Source organism: Carcharodon carcharias, chromosome 27 (assembly GCF_017639515.1).
Source record: "Carcharodon carcharias isolate sCarCar2 chromosome 27, sCarCar2.pri, whole genome shotgun sequence".
Lineage (NCBI taxonomy): Eukaryota > Metazoa > Chordata > Chondrichthyes > Lamniformes > Lamnidae > Carcharodon > Carcharodon carcharias.
The window spans coordinates 1,602,896-1,623,494 of NC_054493.1; the positions used below are offsets into that span (position 1 = coordinate 1,602,896).

At 56.2% G+C, this 20,599-nt stretch overlaps 1 protein-coding gene across 1 annotated transcript in view; it reads left to right on the top strand.

The window, feature by feature from the left end:
- The window catches only part of LOC121270112 (NUT family member 2G-like), a 34,589-nt gene that overhangs the window by 7,055 nt on the left and 6,935 nt on the right, over positions 1-20,599 (top strand). Inside the window, exons 2-4 of the mRNA XM_041175427.1 lie at positions 7,239-7,367; positions 18,097-18,230; positions 19,700-19,992. Coding sequence (XP_041031361.1) covers positions 7,239-7,367; positions 18,097-18,230; positions 19,700-19,992 — 556 coding nt within the window. The remainder of the gene's footprint in view (positions 1-7,238; positions 7,368-18,096; positions 18,231-19,699; positions 19,993-20,599) is intronic.

Here is a 20,599-nt window from a genome sequence, read left to right on the forward strand (position 1 = left end):
ACTTCCACCGTACACAATCCCAATGGACACAATAACCTTCCTGTTCACTCGCACTGTACACAATCCTAATCGACCCAAACCCCTTCCCCTTCACTCCCACCGTACACAATCCCAATCCCAAACCCCATTCCGCTCACTCCCACCGTACACAATCCCAATGGACCCAAAACCCTTCCCGTTCACTCCCACTTTACACAATCCCAATGGACCCAAACCCCTACCCGTTCACTCCCACCATACACAACCCCAATGGACCCAAGCCCCTTCCCGTTCACTCCCACCGTACACAATCCCAGTGGACCCAAACCCCTTCCCCTTCACTCAACCCGTACACAATCCCAATGGACCCAAACCCCTTCCCCTTCACTCCCACTGTACACAATCCCAATGGACCCAAACCCCTTTTCATTCACTCCCACTGTACACAATCCCAATGGACCCAAACCCCTTCCCCTTCACTCCCACCGTACACAATCCCAATCCCAAACACCATCCCGCTCACTCCCACCGTACACAATCCCAATCGACCCAAACCCCTTCCCCTACACTCCCACCGTACACAATCCCAATGGACCCAAACCCTTTCCCGTTCACCCCATTGTACACAATCCCAATGGACACAATAACCGTCCCGTTCACTCGCACTGTACACAATCCCAATCGACCCAAACCCCTTCCCCTTCACTCCCACCGTACACAATCCCAATCCCAAACCCCTTCCTGTTCACTCCCACGGTACACAATCCCAATGGACCCAAACCCCTTCCCGTTCACTCCCACCGTACACAATCCCAATGGACCCAAACCCCTTCCCCTTCACTCCCACCGTACACAATCCCAATCCCAAACCCCTTCCCGTTCACTCCAACCGTACACAATCCCAATGGACCCAAACCCCTTCCCGTTCACTCCCAATGTACACAATCCCAATGGACCCAAACCCCTTCCTGTTCACTCCCACTGTACACAAACCCAATGGACCCAAACCCCTTCCCCTTCACTCCCACCGTACACAATCCCAATCCCAAACACCATCCCGCTCACTCCCACTGTACACAATCCCAATGGACCCAAACCCCTTACCTTCACTCCCAACGTACATAATCCCAATGGACACAAACCCCTTCCCCTTCACTCCCACTGTACACAATCCCAATGGACCCAAACCCCTTCCCCTTCACTCCCACTGTACACAATCCCAACGGACCCAAACCCCTTCCCGTTCACTCCCACCGTACACAATCCCAATGGACCCAAACCCCTTCCCGTTCACCCCATTGTACACAATCCCAATGGACACAATAACCTTCCCGTTCACTCGCACTGTACACAATCCCAATCGACCCAAACACCTTCCCCTTCACTCCCACCGTACACAATCCCAATCCCAAACCCCATTCCGCTCACTCCCACCGTACACAATCCCAATGGACCCAAACCCCTTCCCATTCACTACCACTGTACACAATCCCAATGGACCCAAGCCCCTTCCCGTTCACTCCCACCGTACACAATCCCAATGGACCCAAACCCCTTCCCGTTCACTCCCACTTTACACAATCCCAATGGACCCAAACCCCTTCCCGTTCACTCCCACCGTACACAATCCCAGTGGACCCAAACCCTTCCCCTTCACTCCCACCGTACACAATCCCAATGGACACAATAACCTTCCCGTTCACTTGCACTGTACACAATCCCAATCGACCCAAAACCCTTCCCCTTCACTCCCACCGTACACAATCCCAATCCCAAACCCCATTCCGCTCACTCCCACCGTACACAATCCCAATGGACCCAAACCCCTTCCCGTTCACTCCCACCGTACACAATCCCAATGGACCCAAACCCCTTCCCGTTCATTCCCACCGTACACAATCCCAGTGGACCCAAACCCTTCCCCTTCACTCAACCCGTACACAATCCCAATGGACCCAAACCCCTTCCCCTTCACTCCCACTGTACACAATCCCAATGGACCCAAACCCCTTTTCATTCACTCCCACTGTACACAATCCCAATGGACCCAAACACCTTCTCCTTCACTCCCACTGTACACAATCCCAATGGACCCAAACCCCTTCACGTTCACTCCCACCGTGCACAATCCCAATGGACCCAAACCCCTTCCCCTTCACTCCCACTGTACACAATCCCAATGGACCCAAACCCCTTCCCCTTCACTCCCACTGTACACAAGCCCAATGGAGCCAAACCCCTTCCCCTTCACTCCCACTCTACACAATCCCAATGGACACAAAACCCTTCCCGTTCACTCCCACTGTACACAATCCCCATGGACCCAAACCCCTTCCCCTTCACTCCCACTGTACACAATCCCAATGGATCCAAACCCCTTCCCGTTCACTCCTACTGTACACAATCCCAATGGACCCAAACCCCTTCCCGTTCACTCCCACTGTACACAATCCCCATGGACCCAAACCCCTTCCCCTTCACTCCCACTGTACACAATCCCAATGGACCCAAACCCCTTCCCCTTCACTCCCACTGTACACAATCCCAATGGACCCAAACCCCTTCCCGTTCACTCCCACTGTACACAATCCAAATCCCAAACCCCTTCCATTTCACTACCTGTACACAATCCCAATGGAACCAAACCCCTTCCCGTTCACTCCCACCGTACACAATCTCAATCCCAAACCCCATCTCGGTCACTCCCACCGTACACAATCCCAAAGGACACAAACCCCTTACCCTTCACTCCCATTGTACATAATCCCAATGGACCCAAACCCCTACCCGTTCACTCCCACTGCACACAATCCCAATGGACACAAACCCCTTCCCGTTCACTCCCACCGTACACAATCCCAATGGACCCAAACCCCTTTCCCTTCACTCCCACTGTACACAATCCCAATGGACCCAAACCCCTTCCCGTTCACCCCATTGTACACAATCCCAATGGACCCAAACCCCTTCCCCTTCACTCCCACTGTACACAATCCCCATGGACCCAAACCCCTTCCCCTTCACTCCCACTGTACACAATCCCAATGGACACAAACCCCTTCCCGTTCACTCCCACCGTACACAATCCCCATGGACCCAAAACCCTTCCCGTTCAGTCCCACCGTACACAATCCCAATGGACCCAAACCCCTTCCCGTTCACCCCATTGTACACAATCCTAATGGACCCACACCCCTGGAAGCTGAAGTGAAATAGGTTTAAGTCTGAGTGATAGAAAGTAGATGGAGCTTTACTCTGTATCTAACCCCGTGCTGTACCTGTCCTGGGAGTGTTTGATGGGGACGGTGTAGAGAGAGCTTTACTCTGTATCTAACCCCGTGCTGTACCTGTCCTGGGAGTGTTTGATGGGGACGGTGTAGAGGGAGATTTACTCTGTATCTAACCCCGTGCTGTACCTGTCCTGAGAGTGTTTGATGGGGACAGTGTAGAGGGAGATTTACTCTGTATCTAACCCCGTGCTGTACCTGCCCTGAGAGTGTTTGATGGGGACGGTGTAGAGGGAGATTTACTCTGTATCTAACCCCGTGCTGTACCTGTCCTGGGAGTGTTTGATGGGGACAGTGTAGAGGGAGATTTACTCTGTATCTAACCCCGTGCTGTACCTGTCCTGGGAGTGTTTGATGGGGACGGTGTAGAGGGAGATTTACTCTGTATCTAACCCCGTGCTGTACCTGTCCTGAGAGTGTTTGATGGGGACAGTGTAGAGGGAGATTTACTCTGTATCTAACCCCGTGCTGTACCTGCCCTGAGAGTGTTTGATGGGGACGGTGTAGAGGGAGATTTACTCTGTATCTAACCCCGTGCTGTACCTGTCCTGGGAGTGTTTGATGGGGACAGTGTAGAGGGGGATTTACTCTGTATCTAACCCCGTGCTGTACCTGTCCTGGGAGTGTTTGATGGGGACAGTGTAGAGGGAGATTTACTCTGTAACTAACCCTGTGCTGTACCTGTCCTGGGAATGTTTGATGGGGACAGTGTAGAGGAAGCTTGACTCTGTATCTAACCCCGTGCTGTACCTGTCCTGGGAGTGTTTCATGGGGACGGTGTAGAGTGAGCTTTACTCTGTATCTAACCCCGTGCTGTATCTGTCCTGGGAGTGTTTGATGGAGACAGTGTAGACCGAGCTTTACTCTGTATCTAACCCCGTGCTGTACCTGTCCTGGGAGTGTTTGATGGGGACAGTGTAGAGGGAGCTTTACTCTGTATCTAACCCCGTGCTGTACCTGTCCTGGGAGTGTTTGATGGGGACGGTGTAGAGAGAGCTTTACTCTGTATCTAACCCCGTGCTGTACCTGTCCTGGGAGTGTTTGATGGGGACGGTGTAGAGAGAGCTTTACTCTGTATCTAACCCCGTGCTGTACCTGTCCTGGGAGTGTTTGATGGGGACGGTGTAGAGGGAGATTTACTCTGTATCTAACCCCGTGCTGTACCTGTCCTGAGAGTGTTTGATGGGGACAGTGTAGAGGGAGATTTACTCTGTATCTAACCCCGTGCTGTACCTGCCCTGAGAGTGTTTGATGGGGACGGTGTAGAGGGAGATTTACTCTGTATCTAACCCCGTGCTGTACCTGTCCTGGGAGTGTTTGATGGGGACAGTGTAGAGGGAGATTTACTCTGTATCTAACCCCGTGCTGTACCTGTCCTGGGAGTGTTTGATGGGGACGGTGTAGAGGGAGATTTACTCTGTATCTAACCCCGTGCTGTACCTGTCCTGAGAGTGTTTGATGGGGACAGTGTAGAGGGAGATTTACTCTGTATCTAACCCCGTGCTGTACCTGCCCTGAGAGTGTTTGATGGGGACGGTGTAGAGGGAGATTTACTCTGTATCTAACCCCGTGCTGTACCTGTCCTGGGAGTGTTTGATGGGGACAGTGTAGAGGGGGATTTACTCTGTATCTAACCCCGTGCTGTACCTGTCCTGGGAGTGTTTGATGGGGACAGTGTAGAGGGAGATTTACTCTGTAACTAACCCTGTGCTGTACCTGTCCTGGGAATGTTTGATGGGGACAGTGTAGAGGAAGCTTGACTCTGTATCTAACCCCGTGCTGTACCTGTCCTGGGAGTGTTTCATGGGGACGGTGTAGAGTGAGCTTTACTCTGTATCTAACCCCGTGCTGTATCTGTCCTGGGAGTGTTTGATGGGGACGGTGTAGAGTGAGCTTTACTCTGTATCTAACCCCGTGCTGTACCTGTCCTGGGAGTGTTTGATGGGGACAGTGTAGAGGGAGATTTACTCTGTATCTAACCCCGTGCTGTACCTGTCCTGGGAGTGTTTGATGGGGACAGTGTAGAGGAAGCTTGACTCTGTATCTAACCCCGTGCTGTACCTGTCCTGGGAGTGTTTCATGGGGACGGTGTAGAGTGAGCTTTACTCTGTATCTAACCCCGTGCTGTACCTGTCCTGGGAGTGTTTGATGGGGACAGTGTAGAGGGAGATTTACTCTGTATCTAACCCCGTGCTGTAACTGTCCTGGGTGTGTTTGATGGGGACGGTGTAGAGGGAGCTTTACTCTGTATCTAACCCCGTGCTGTACCTGTCCTGGGAGTATTTGATGGGGACAGTGTAGAGGGAGATTTACTCTGTATCTAACCCCGTGCTGTACCTGTCCTGGGAGTGTTTGATGGGGACGGTGTAGAGGGAGATTTACTCTGTATCTAACCCCGTGCTGTACCTGTCCTGGGAGTGTTTGATGGGGACAGTGTAGAGGGAGATTTACTCTGTATCTAACCCCGTGCTGTACCTGTCCTGGGAGTGTTTGATGGGCACAGTGTAGAGGGAGATTTACTCTGTATCTAACCCTCTGCTGTACCTGTCCTGGGAGTGTTTGATGGGGGACAGTGCAGAGGGAGATTTACTCTGTATCTAACCCCGTGCTGTACCTGTCCTGGGAGTGTTTGATGGGGACGGTGTAGAGGGAGATTTACTCTGTATCTAACCCGGTGCTGTACCTGTCCTGGGAGTGTTTGATGGGGACGGTGTAGAGGGAGGTTTACTCTGTATCTAACCCCGTGCTGTACCTGTCCTGGGAGTGTTTGATGGGGACGGCGTAGAGGGAGCTTTACTCTGTATCTAACCCCGTGCTGTACCTGTCCTGGGAGTGTTTGATGGGGACAGTGTAGAGGGAGATTTACTCTGTATCTAACCCCGTGCTGTACCTGCCCTGGGAGTGTTTGATGGGGACGGTGTAGAGGGAGATTTACTCTGTATCTAACCCCGTGCTGTACCTGTCCTGGGAGTGTTTGATGGGGACAGTGTAGAGGGAGATTTACTCTGTATCTAACCCCGTGCTGTACCTGTCCTGGGAGTGTTTGATGGGCACAGTGTAGAGGGAGATTTACTCTGTATCTAACCCTCTGCTGTACCTGTCCTGGGAGTGTTTGATGGGGGACAGTGCAGAGGGAGATTTACTCTGTATCTAACCCCGTGCTGTACCTGTCCTGGGAGTGTTTGATGGGGACGGTGTAGAGGGAGATTTACTCTGTATCTAACCCGGTGCTGTACCTGTCCTGGGAGTGTTTGATGGGGACGGTGTAGAGGGAGGTTTACTCTGTATCTAACCCCGTGCTGTACCTGTCCTGGGAGTGTTTGATGGGGACGGCGTAGAGGGAGCTTTACTCTGTATCTAACCCCGTGCTGTACCTGTCCTGGGAGTGTTTGATGGGGACAGTGTAGAGGGAGATTTACTCTGTATCTAACCCCGTGCTGTACCTGTCCTGGGAGTGTTTGATGGGGACGGTGTAGAGGGAGATTTACTCTGTATCTAACCCCGTGCTGTACCTGTCCTGGGAGTGTTTGATGGGGACAGTGTAGAGGGAGATTTACTCTGTATCTAACCCCGTGCTGTACCTGCCCTGGGAGTGTTTGATGGGGACGGTGTAGAGGGAGATTTACTCTGTATCTAACCCCGTGCTGTACCTGTCCTGGGAGTGTTTGATGGGGATGGTGTAGAGGGAGATTTACTCTGTATCTAACCCGGTGCTGTACCTGTCCTGGGAGTGTTTGATGGGGACGGTGTAGAGGGAGGTTTACTCTGTATCTAACCCCGTGCTGTACCTGTCCTGGGAGTGTTTGATGGGGACAGTGTAGAGGGAGATTTACTCTGTATCTAACCCCGTGCTGTACCTGTCCTGGGAGTGTTTGATGGGGACGGTGTAGAGGGAGCTTTACTCTGTATCTGACCCCTGCTGGGCTGACTCTCTCTTTCTCTCTCTCTCTCTTCCTTCCCCTCCTACCCCAGACCTGTCCTGCGTTCGCTCTCTCAGTTCAAACCTCAGCTCAGCACCGAGGAAGGGATTCCCCTTGCTATCCAGGAGTGGGGGAAACTCAGCAACTTTGACAGGATGATCTACTACGAGATGGCGGAGAAGTGAGTCTGCAAACCAGCCCCGGGGTTGGGAGGGGGGTGAATTGAGGGGGAGGTGGTCTGTCTGCTCGGTAGGTACCCGCTAATGGGCAGGGGGAGCATTCAGCTGCTTCATCAATGACCTTCCTTCCATCATAAGGTCAGAAGTGGGGACGTTCGCTGATGGTTGCACAATGTTCAGCACCATTCACAACTCCTCAGATACTGAAGCTGCCCCTTGTCCAAATGCAGCAAGACCTGGACAATATCCAGGCTCGGGGCTGACAAGTGGCAAATAACATTCACCCCCACACAAGTGTCAGGCAATGACCATCTCCAACAAGAGAGAATCCAACCATCGCCCCCATGATGTTCAATGGCATTACCATCGCTGAATCCCCCACTATCTACATCCTGGGGGTTACCATTGACCAGAAACTGAACTGGGGACCAGCCATATAAATACTGTGGCTACAAGAGCAGGTCAGAGGCTGGGAATCCTGCGGAGAGTCACTCACCTCCTGTCTCCCCAAAGCCTGTCCACCATCTACAAGGCACAAGTCAGGAGTGGGATGGGATACTTCCCACTTGCCTGGATGAGTTGCAGCTCCCACAACACTCCAGAAGCTCGACACCGTCCAGGACAAAGCAGTCCCCGCTCGATCGGCCCCCCCCATCCACAAACATTCACTCCCTCCACCCACCGACGCACAGTAGCAGCAGCGTGTGTACCATCTACAAGATGCACTGCAGCAACTCACCAAGGCTCCTTCGACAGCACCTTCCAAACCCACCACCTCTACCATCTAGAAGGACAAGGACAGCAGACACATGGGGAACACCCACCACCTGGAAGTTCCCCTCCGAGCCCTTCACCATCCCGACTTGGAAATATATTGGCCGTTCCTTCACTGTCGCTGGGTCAAAATCCTGGAAATCCCTCCCTAACAGCGCCTTGGGTGTACCTACACCACAGGGACAAAATCCTGGAACTCCCTCCCTAACAGCGCCGTGGGTGTACCTACACCACAGGGACAAAATCCTGGAACTCCCTCCCTAACAGCGCCGTGGGTGTACCTACACCACAGGGACAAAATCCTGGAACTCCCTCCCTAACAGCACTGTGGGTGTACCTACACCACAGGGACAAAATCCTGGAACTCCCTCCCTAACAGCGCTGTGGGTGTACCTACACCACAGGGACAAAATCCTGGAACTCCCTCCCTAACAGCGCTGTGGGTGTACCTACACCACAGGGACAAAATCCTGTAACTCACTCCCTAACAGCGCTGTGGGTGTACCTACACCACAGGGACAAAATCCTGGAACTCCCTCCCTAACAGCACTGTGGGTGTACCTACACCACAGGGGACAAAATCCTGGAACTCCCTCCCTAACAACGCCGTGGGTGTACCTACACCACAGGGACAAAATCCTGGAACTCCCTCCCTAACAGCGCTGTGGGTGTACCTACACCACAGGGACAAAATCCTGGAACTCCCTCCCTAACAGCACTGTGGGTGTACCTACACCACAGGGACAAAATCCTGGAACTCCCTCCCTAACAGCACTGTGGGTGTACCTACACCACATGGACAAAATCCTGGAACTCCCACCCTAACAGCACTGTGGGTGTACCTACACCACAGGGACAAAATCCTGGAACTCCCACCCTAACAGCGCTGTGGGTGTACCTACACCACAGGGACAAAATCCTGGAACCCCCTCCCTAACAGCGCTGTGGGTGTACCTACACCACACGGACAAAATCCTGGAACTCCCTCCCTAACAGCACTGTGGGTGTACCTACACCACACGGGACAAAATCCTGGAACTCCCTCCCTAACAGCGCTGTGGGTGTACCTACACCACAGGGACAAAATCCTGGAACTCCCTCCCTAACAGCACTGTGGGTGTACTGGGCAGGGGGTTGAGTAGGGAGAGGTTTATCGGGGAGGAGATTGAGGAGGGAGAGGGTTATCGTGGAGGGGGTTGAGGAGGGAGAGGGTTATCGGGGAGGGGGTTGAGGAGGGAGAGGGTTATCGGGGAGGGGGTTGAGGAGGGAGAGGGTTATCGGGGAGGGAGTTGAGGAGGGAGAGGGTTAATGGGGAGGGGGTTGTGGAGGGAGAGGGTTATCGGGGAGGGAGTTGAGGAGGGAGAGGGTTACCGGGGAGGGGGTTGAGGAGGGAGAGAGTTATCGGGGAGGGTGTTGAGGAGGGAGGGGGTTAATGGGGAGAGGATTGAGGAGGGAGAGGGTTATCGGGGAGGGGGTTGAGGAGGGAGAGGGTTTTTGGGGAGGGGTTTGAGGAGGGAGAGTATTATCGGGGAGTGGGTTGAGGAGGGAGAGTGTTATCGGGGTTGGGGTTGAGGAGGGATAGGGTTATCGGGGAGTGTTTGAGGAGGGAGAGGGTTATCGGGGAGGGGGTTGAGGAGGGAGAGGGTTATCGGTGAGGGGTTGAGGAGGGAGAGGGTTATCGGGGAGGGGGTTCAGGAGGGAAATGGTTACCGGGGAGGGTGTCAAGGAGGAAGAGGGTTATCGGTGAGGTTGTTGAGGAGGGAAGGGGTTAATGTGGAGGGGGTTGTGGAGGGAGAGGGTTAAAGTGGAGGGGATTGAGGCGGGAGAGGGTTACTGGGGAGGGGTTTGAGGAGGGAGTGGGTTATCGGGGAGGGGGTTGAGGAGGGAGAGGGTTATCGGGGAGGGGGTTGAGGAGGGAGAGGGTTATCGGGGAGGGCGTTGAGGAGGGAGAGGGTTATCGGGGAGGGGGTTGAGGAGGGAGAGGGTTGAGGAGGGAGAGGGTTATCGGGGAGTGTTTGAGGAGGGAGAGGGTTATCGGGGAGGGAGTTGAGGAGGGAGAGGGTTATCGGTGAGGGGTTGAGGAGGGAGAGGGTTATCGGGGAGGGGGTTCAGGAGGGAAATGGTTACCGGGGAGGGTGTCAAGGAGGAAGAGGGTTATCGGTGAGGTTGTTGAGGAGGGAAGGGGTTAATGTGGAGCGGGTTGAGGAGGGAGAGGGTTAAAGTGGAGGGGATTGAGGCGGGAGAGGGTTACTGGGGAGGGGTTTGAGGAGGGAGTGGGTTACCGGGGAGGGTGTTGAGGAGGGAGAGGGTTACCGGGGAGGGGGTTGAGGAGGGAGAGAGTTATCGGGGAGGTTGTTGAGGAGGGAGTGGGTTATCGGGGAGTGGATTGAGGAGGGAGTGGGTTATTGGGGAGGGGATTGAGGAGGGAGAGGGTTATTGGGGAGGGGGTTGAGGAGGGAGAGGGTTACCGGGGAGGGTGTTGAGGAGGGAGAGGTTTATCGGGGAGGGGATTGAGGAGGGAGAGGGTTATCGGTGAGGGGGTTGAGAAGGGAGAGGGTTAATGGGGAGGGGTTTGAGGAGGGAGAGGGTTATCGGTGAGGGGGTTGAGGAGGGAGAGGGTTATCGGTGAGGGGGTTGAGGAGGGAGAGGGTTATCGGTGAGGGGGTTGAGGAGGGAGAGGGTTAATGGGGAGGGTGTTGTGGAGGGAGAGGTTTATCGGTGAGGGGGTTGAGGAGGGAGAGGGTTATCGGGGAGAGGGTTGAGGAGGGAGAGGGTTATCGGGGAGGGAGTTGAGGGAGAGGGTTAATGGGGAGGGGGTTGTGGAGGGAGAGGGTTATCGGGGAGGGAGTTGAGGAGGGAGAGGGTTACCGGGGAGGGGGTTGAGGAGGGTGTGGGTTAATGGGGAGAGGATTGAGGAGGGAGAGGGTTATCGGGGAGGGGGTTGAGGAGGGAGAGGGTTTTTGGGGAGGGGTTTGAGGAGGGAGAGTATTATCGGGGAGGGGGTTGATGAGGGAGAGTGTTATCGGGGAGGGGGTTGAGGAGGGAGAGGGTTATCGGGGAGTGTTTGAGGAGGGCGAGGGTTAATGGGGAGGGGGTTGAGGAGGGAGTGGGTTATCGGGGAGGGCGTTGAGGAGGGAGAGGGTTATTGGGGAGGGAGTTGAGGAGGGAGAGGGTTATCGGTGAGGGGGTTGAGGAGGGAGAGGGTTATCGGGGAGCGGTTTCAGGAGGGAAATGGTTACCGGGGAGGGTGTCAAGGAGGAAGAGGGTTATCGGTTAGGTTGTTGAGGAGGGAAGGGGTTAATGTGGAGGGGGTTGAGGAGGGAGAGGGTTAAAGTGGAGGGGATTGAGGCGGGAGAGGGTTACCGGGGAGAGGTTTGAGGAGGGAGTGGGTTACCGGGGAGGTGGTTGAGGAGGGAAAGGGTTATTGGGGAGGGGGTTGAGGAGGGTGAGGGTTATCGGTGAGAGGGTTGAGGAGGGAGTGGGTTATCGGTGAGGGGCTTGAGGAGGGAGTGGGTTATCGGGGAGGGCGTTGAGGAGGGAGAGGGTTATCGGGGAGGGGGTTGAGGAGGGAGAGAGTTATCGGGGAGGGGGTTGAGGAGGGAGAGAGTTATCGGGGAGGGGGTTGAGGAGGGAGAGGGTTATTGGGGAGGGGGTTGAGGAGGGAGAGGGTTAACGGGGAGTGTTTGAGGAGGGAGAGGGTTACCGGGGAGGGGGTTGAGGAGGGAGAGGGTTATCGGGGAGGGGGTTGAGGAGGGAGAGGGTTACTGGGGAGGGGGTTGAGGAGGGAGAGGGTTATTGGGGAGGGGGTTGAGGAGGGAGAGGGTTATCGGGGAGGGAGTTGTAGAGGGAGAGGGTTACCGGGGAGGGGGTTGAGAAGGGAGAGGGTTAATGGGGAGGGGTTTGAGGAGGGAGAGGGTTATCGGGGAGGGGATTGAGGAGGGAGAGGGATATCGGGGGGGGTGTTGAGGAGGGAGAGGGTTATCGGTGAGGGGGTTGAGAAGGGAGAGGGTTAATGGGGAGGGGTTTGAGGAGGGAGAGGGTTATCGGTGAGGGGGTTGAGGAGGGAGAGGGTTAATGGGGAGGGTGTTGTGGAGGGAGAGGGTTATCGGGGAGGGTGTTGTGGAGGGAGAGGTTTATCGGTGAGGGGGTTGAGGAGGGAGAGGGTTATCGGGGAGGGGGTTGAGGAGGGAGAGGGTTATCGGGGAGGGAGTTGAGGGAGAGGGTTAATGGGGAGGGGGTTGTGGAGGGAGAGGGTTATCGGGGAGGGAGTTGAGGAGGGAGAGGGTTACCGGGGAGGGGGTTGAGGAGGGTGTGGGTTAATGGGGAGAGGATTGAGGAGGGAGAGGGTTATCGGGGAGGGGGTTGAGGAGGGAGAGGGTTTTTGGGGAGGGGTTTGAGGAGGGAGAGTATTATCGGGGAGGGGGTTGATGAGGGAGAGTGTTATCGGGGAGGGGGTTGAGGAGGGAGAGGGTTATCGGGGAGTGTTTGAGGAGGGAGAGGGTTAATGGGGAGGGGGTTGAGGAGGGAGTGGGTTATCGGGGAGGGCGTTGAGGAGGGAGAGGGTTATTGGGGAGGGAGTTGAGGAGGGAGAGGGTTATCGGTGAGGGGGTTGAGGAGGGAGAGGGTTATCGGGGAGGGGTTTCAGGAGGGAAATGGTTACCGGGGAGGGTGTCAAGGAGGAAGAGGGTTATCGGTTAGGTTGTTGAGGAGGGAAGGGGTTAATGTGGAGGGGGTTGAGGAGGGAGAGGGTTAAAGTGGAGGGGATTGAGGCGGGAGAGGGTTACCGGGGAGAGGTTTGAGGAGGGAGTGGGTTACCGGGGAGGTGGTTGAGGAGGGAAAGGGTTATTGGGGAGGGGGTTGAGGAGGGTGAGGGTTATCGGTGAGAGGGTTGAGGAGGGAGTGGGTTATCGGTGAGGGGGTTGAGGAGGGAGTGGGTTATCGGGGAGGGCGTTGAGGAGGGAGAGGGTTATCGGGGAGGGGGTTGAGGAGGGAGAGAGTTATCGGGGAGGGGGTTGAGGAGGGAGAGAGTTATCGGGGAGGGGGTTGAGGAGGGAGAGGGTTATTGGGGAGGGGGTTGAGGAGGGAGAGGGTTAACGGGGAGTGTTTGAGGAGGGAGAGGGTTACCGGGGAGGGGGTTGAGGAGGGAGAGGGTTATCGGGGAGGGGGTTGAGGAGGGAGAGGGTTACTGGGGAGGGGGTTGAGGAGGGAGAGGGTTATTGGGGAGGGGGTTGAGAAGGGAGAGGGTTAATGGGGAGGGGTTTGAGGAGGGAGAGGGTTATCGGGGAGGGGATTGAGGAGGGAGAGGGATATCGGGGGGGGTGTTGAGGAGGGAGAGGGTTATCGGTGAGGGGGTTGTGGAGGGAGAGGGTTATCGGGGAGGGTGTTGAGGAGGGAGGGGGTTATCGGGGAGGAGATTGAGGAGGGAGAGGGTTATCGAGGGGGGTTGAGGAGGGAGAGGGTTGTCGGTGAGGGGGTTGAGGAGGGAGAGGGTTAATGGGGAGGGGGTTGAGGAGGGAGAGGGTTATCGGGGAGGGGGTTGAGAATGGAGAGGGATAATGGGGAGGGGGTCGTGGAGGGAGAGGGTTATCGGGGAGGGAGTTGAGGAGGGAGAGGGTTACCGGGGAGGGAGTTGAGGAGGGAGATGGTTATCGGGGAGGGGATTGAGGAGGGAGGGGGTTATCGGGGGGGGTTGATGAGGGAGAGGGTTATCGGTGAGGGGGTTGAGGAGGGAGAGGCTTATCGGGGAGGGTGTTGAGGAGGGAGGGGGTTATCGGGGAGGGGATTGAGGAGGGAGAGGGTTATCGGGGGGGGTTGAGGAGGGAGAGGGTTATCGGGGAAGCGGTTGTGGAGGGAGAGGGTTATCGGGGAGGGGGTTGAGGAGGGAGAGGGTAATCGGGGAGGGGGTTGAGGAGGGAGTGGGTTACCGGGGAGGGGGTTGAGGAGGGAGAGGGTTATCGGGGAGGGGGTTGAGGAGGGAGAGGGTTATCGGGGAGGGGGTTGAGGAGGGAGAGGGTTACCGGGGAGGGGGTTGAGAAGGGAGAGGGTTAATGGGGAGGGGTGTTGAGGAGGGAGAGGGTTATCGGGGAGGGGATTGAGGAGGGAGAGGGTTATCGGGGGGGGGGGGTTGAGGAGGGAGAGGGTTATCGGTGAGGGGGTTGAGAAGGGAGAGGGTTAATGGGGAGGGGTTTGAGGAGGGAGAGGCTTATCGGTGAGGGGGTTGAGGAGGGAGAGTGTTAATGGGGAGGGGGTTGTGGAGGGAGAGGATTATTGGGGAGGGAGTTGAGGAGGTAGAGGGTTATCGGGGAGGGTGTTGAGGAGGGAGGGGTTTATCGGGGAGGGGATTGAGGAGGGAGAGGGTTAATGGGGAGGGAGTATAGGAGGGAGAGGGTTATCGGGGAGGTGGTTGAGGAGGGAGAGGGTTATCGGGGAAGGGGTTCTGGAGGGAGAGGGTTATCGGGGAGGAGTTGAGGAGGGAGAGGGTTACCGGGGAGTGGGTTAAGGAGGGAGAGAGTTATCGGGGAGGGTGTTGAGGAGGGAGGGGGTTATCGGGGAGGGGATTGAGGAGGGAGAGTGTTATCGGGGGGGGGTTGAGGAGGGAGAGGGTTATCGGTGAGGGGGTTGAGGAGGGAGTTGGTTAATGGGGAGGGGGTTGCGGAGGGAGAGGGTTATCGGTGAAGGGGTTGAGGAGGGAGAGGGTTATCGGGGAGGGGGTTGAGGAGGGAGAGGGTTATCGGGGAGGGAGTTGAGGAGGGAGAGGGTTAATGGGGAGGGGGTTGTGGAGGGAGAGGGTTATCGGGGAGGGAGTTGAGGAGGGAGTGGGTTAATGGGGAGAGGATTGAGGAGGGAGAGGGTTATCGGGGAGGGGGTTGAGGAGGGAGAGGGTTTTTGGGGAGGGGTTTGAGGAGGGAGAGTATTATCGGGGAGTGGGTTGAGGAGGGAGAGTGTTATCGGGGTTGGGGTTGAGGAGGGATAGGGTTATCGGGGAGTGTTTGAGGAGGGAGAGGGTTATCGGGGAGGGGGTTGAGGAGGGAGAGGGTTATCGGTGAGGGGGTTGAGGAGGGAGAGGGTTATCGGGGAGGGGGTTCAGGAGGGAAATGGTTACCGGGGAGGGTGTCAAGGAGGAAGAGGGTTATCGGTGAGGTTGTTGAGGAGGGAAGGGGTTAAAGTGGAGGGGGTTGTGGAGGGAGAGGGTTAAAGTGGAGGGGATTGAGGCGGGAGAGGGTTACTGGGGAGGGGTTTGAGGAGGGAGTGGGTTATCGGGGAGGGGGTTGAGGAGGGAGAGGGTTATCGGGGAGGGGGTTGAGGAGGGAGTGGGTTATCGGGGAGGGGGTTGAGGAGGGAGAGGGTTGAGGAGGGAGAGGGTTATCGGTGAGGGGGTTGAGGAGGGAGAGGGTTATCGGGGTGGGGGTTCAGGAGGGAAATGGTTACCGGGGAGGGTGTCAAGGAGGAAGAGGGTTATCGGTGAGGTTGTTGAGGAGGGAAGGGGTTAATGTGGAGCGGGTTGAGGAGGGAGAGGGTTAAAGTGGAGGGGATTGAGGCGGGAGAGGGTTACTGGGGAGGGGTTTGAGGAGGGAGTGGGTTACCGGGGAGGGTGTTGAGGAGGGAGAGGGTTACCGGGGAGGGGGTTGAGGAGGGAGAGGGTTACCGGGGAGGGGGTTGAGGAGGGAGAGAGTTATCGGGGAGGTTGTTGAGGAGGGAGTGGGTTATCGGGGAGTGGATTGAGGAGGGAGTGGGTTATTGGGGAGGGGATTGAGGAGGGAGAGGGTTATTGGGGAGGGGGTTGAGGAGGGAGAGGGTTACCGGGGAGGGTGTTGAGGAGGGAGAGGTTTATCGGGGAGGGGATTGAGGAGGGAGAGGGTTATCGGTGAGGGGGTTGAGAAGGGAGAGGGTTAATGGGGAGGGGTTTGAGGAGGGAGAGGGTTATCGGTGAGGGGGTTGAGGAGGGAGAGGGTTAATGGGGAGGGTGTTGTGGAGGGAGAGGGTTATCGGGGTGGGTGTTGCGGAGGGAGAGGTTTATCGGTGAGGGGGTTGAGGAGGGAGAGGGTTATCGGGGAGGGGGTTGAGGAGGGAGAGGGTTATCGGGGAGGGAGTTGAGGGAGAGGGTTAATGGGGAGGGGGTTGTGGAGGGAGAGGGTTATCGGGGAGGGAGTTGAGGAGGGAGAGGGTTACCGGGGAGGGGGTTGAGGAGGGTGTGGGTTAATGGGGAGGGTGTTGAGGAGGGAGAGGGTTATCGGGGAGGGGGTTGAGGAGGGAGAGGGATATCGGGGAGGGGGTTGAGGAGGGAGAGGGTTTTTGGTGAGGGGTTTGAGGAGGGAGAGTATTATCGGGGAGGGGGTTGATGAGGGAGAGTGTTATCGGGGAGGGGGTTGAGGAGGGAGAGGGTTATCGGGGAGTGTTTGAGGAGGGAGAGGGTTAATGGGGAGGGGGTTGAGGAGGGAGTGGGTTATCGGGGAGGGCGTTGAGGAGGGAGAGGGTTATTGGGGAGGGAGTTGAGGAGGGAGAGGGTTATCGGTGAGGGGGTTGAGGAGGGAGAGGGTTGAGGAGGGAGAGGGTTATCGGTGAGGGGGTTGAGGAGGGAGAGGGTTATCGGGGAGGGGTTTCAGGAGGGAAATGGTTACCGGGGAGGGTGTCAAGGAGGAAGAGGGTTATCGGTTAGGTTGTTGAGGAGGGAAGGGGTTAATGTGGAAGGGGTTGAGGAGGGAGAGGGTTAAAGTGGAGGGGATTGAGGCGGGAGAGGGTTACCGGGGAGAGGTTTGAGGAGGGAGTGGGTTACCGGGGAGGTGGTTGAGGAGGGAAAGGGTTATTGGGGAGGGGGTTGAGGAGGGTGAGGGTTATCGGTGAGGGGCTTGAGGAGGGAGTGGGTTATCGGGGAGGGCGTTGAGGGGGTTGAGGAGGGAGAGAGTTATCGGGGTGGGGGTTGAGGAGGGAGAGAGTTATCGGGGAGGGGGTTGAGGAGGGAGAGGGTTATCGGGGAGGGGGTTGAGGAGGGAGAGGGTTACTGGGGAGGGGGTTGAGGAGGGAGAGGGTTATTGGGGAGGGGGTTGAGGAGGGAGAGGGTTACCGGGGAGGGAGTTGTAGAGGGAGAGGGTTACCGGGGAGGGGGTTGAGAAGGGAGAGAGTTAATGGGGAAGGGTTTGAAGAGGGAGAGGGTTATCGGTGAGGGGGTTGAGGAGGGAGAGGGTTATCGGTGAGGGGGTTGTGGAGGGAGAGGGTTATCGGGGAGGGTGTTGAGGAGGGAGGGGGTTATCGGGGAGGAGATTGAGGAGGGAGAGGGTTATCGAGGGGGGTTGAGGAGGGAGAGGGTTGTCGGTGAGGGGGTTGAGGAGGGAGAGGGTTAATGGGGAGGGGGTTGAGGAGGGAGAGGGTTATCGGTGAGGGGTTGAGAATGGAGAGGGTTAATGGGGAGGGGGTCGTGGAGGGAGAGGGTTATCGGGGAGGGAGTTGAGGAGGGAGAGGGTTACCGGGGAGGGAGTTGAGGAGGGAGAGGGTTATCGGGGAGGGGATTGAGGAGGGAGGGGGTTATCGGGGGGGGTTGATGAGGGAGAGGGTTATCGGTGAGGGGGTTGAGGAGGGAGAGGGTTATCGGGGAGGGGGTTGAGGAGGGAGAGGGTTACCGGGGAGGGGGTTGAGGAGGGAGAGGGTTACCGGGGAGGGGGTTGAGGAGGGAGAGGGTTACCGGGGAGGGGGTTGAGGAGGGAGAGGGTTACCGGGGAGGGGGTTGAGGAGGGCGAGGGTTACCGGGGAGGGGGTTGAGGAGGGAGAGGGTTACCGGGGAGGGTGTTGAGGAGGGAGAGGGTTAATGGGGAGGGTGCTGAGGAGGGAGGGTGTTAGTGTACTCCGTGGACCAGGCCTTGGGTGTGGGATTTGGAGGGTTTGATGAGCAGGAGGAGCTGCCTCGAGGAGATTCCTCTCCATTGAGCTGCTGAGTTGCCGAGTGTGCCTCTGTCTGACCCTCAGGTTTATCGAGTTTGAGGTGGAGGAACACGCTCAGAGGCTCCAGTGTGAACAGGTCCCAGCCCAGCCTGGAATATCTCAGGGGCTCCCGATCCTGTCCAGAGTGTCCGGGAAACCCAGCAAGCAGGTCATGGAAGGTACGTACCCTGGAACCCTGAACTCTGAACCCTGAACCCTGAACACCCCCCCGCCCACTAAAATCCTGACCTCTGAACCCTCGTCCTGAACTCTGAACCCTGAACCCCCCATCCCAAAATCCTGAACTCTGAACCATGAACCTCCTCACCCCAAAATCCTGAACTCTGAACCCTTGTCCTGAACTCTGAACCCCCCTGCCCCAAAATCCTGAACTCTGAACCCTCGTCCTGAACTCTGAACCCTGAACCCCCATCCCAAAATCCTGAACTCTGAACCCTCGTCCTGAACTCTGAACCCTGAACCCCCATCCCAAAATCCTGAACTCTGAACCATGAACCCCCTCACCCCAAAATCCTGAACTCTGAACACTTGTCCTGAACTCTGAACCCTGAACCCCCCCGCCCCAAAATCCTGAACTCTGAACACTTGTCCTGAACTCTGAACCCTGAACCCCCCCGCCCCAAAATCCTGAACTCTGAACCATGAACCTCCTCACCCCAAAATCCTGAACTCTGAACCCTTGTCCTGAACTCTGAACCCCCCTGCCCCAAAATCCTGAACTCTGAACCCTCGTCCTGAACTCTGAACCCTGAACCCCCATCCCAAAATCCTGAACTCTGAACCCTCGTCCTGAACTCTGAACCCTGAACCCCCCATCCCAAAATCCTGAACTCTGAACCATGAACCCCCTCACCCCAAAATCCTGAACTCTGAACACTTGTCCTGAACTCTGAACCCTGAACCCCCCCGCCCCAAAATCCTGAACTCTGAACACTTGTCCTGAACTCTGAACCCTGAACCCCCCCGCCCCAAAATCCTGAACTCTGAAATCTCGTCCTGACCTCTGAATCCTGAACACCCCCAATCCTGACCTCAACGCTGAACTCCCCCACCCCAAAATCCTGAACTCTGAACCCTCGTCCTGAACTCTGAACCCTGAGCCCCAAACTCTAATCCCCAAACTCTGAACCCTAGTCTTGAACCCTCACACCCGAATTCTGAACCCCAAAACCTGAGCTCTGAGCCCCAATCCTGAACTCTGAACCCTGAACTCTGACTCCCAATCCTGAACTCTGACTCCCAATCCTGAACTCTGAACCCTGAACCCCAAACTCTGAACCCTGAACTCTAGACCCCGAACCTTGAAGCCCAAACTCTGATCCTCGAACCCTGAACCCTGAAGCCCAAACTCTGAACCCTGAACCCTGAAACCCACACTCTGAACCCTGAACTCTGAACCCAATCCTGAACCATGAAAAGAGAAGCCTGAACCCTAAAACACTGACCCCCAAAACCGGAGCCCAGTGAACCCTGGACCCCAACTAATCAGGGTGTGATATTAGAGTTTGCGAGCCAGTTTTAGGTTTTGGATCCAAGTTTTAGAGTTTGGGGTATAGGTTTCAGGGTTTAACCACGCTACCCCATCACCAACCCCCAAGTCTAACCTCCCTTTGTGTCCGAAACCCAGATCTTGTGGGGAAAAAATGCAGCAGCAAAGTGGGCTCACAGCGCTCCAACAAACAGGCCAAAGCAACTCCCCAGGCCGGCCACGGGCCGGGACCCCACCACCAGCCTCCCATCCCCCCGGAGGCTATCACCCAGTACATTGAGATCATGGAGGCGTTGAACCAAGACCAGCAGCCCGAGGGCCAGGGCGAGGGCGAGGCCATTGCTCAGCCCTTCGAAGACCGGGTCAGCGAGGAGCCTGAACTCATCAAGTACATCGAGAAGCTCTGCAGCAAAGACTCCTTCATCAGCAAGGTGAGGCAGGGGCTGAAGGGGAGGTGGGAGTGCTCACTGTGTGAAACTAGACTATCCCCTGGATCCACGTGACGTGCTGCATAACCCACCCTTGAAGTTGTCACGACCACCAGTTGGGAGCAACTCGTCATGACTGATCATAATGTTTTTTTTTGTGTGTGTGTGTGTATTTTGAAAATGAGGGGGTAAACTACTGATCCTAGAAGCATAGAATCCCCAGTAACCCTTTTAGGAAAGGAACCAGATGGGCTTTTACAATAATCTTTTGTGGTTGTCACCAGACATATCTAAACTCTAGATTTTTTTTTTTGTTGCTGTTGTTGAATTCAAATCACTGTCTACTATGGTGGGATTTGCCGACCCCCAGAGTAGTACTCTGGGTCTCTGGATCACCAGCCCACTGTTAATACCACTGCGCCACCGCTATGTGGTATCGCTGCTGGACTATTGATCCAGAGACCCAGGGAGATGCTCTGGGGACGCGGGTTCAAATTCCACGCCCCACGGCAGATGGTGGATTTTGAATTCGATTATCGTTAAAAACCCATCTGGTACACTTGTGCCCTTTAGGGAAGGAAATCTGCCCTCCTTACCCGGTCTGGCCCTA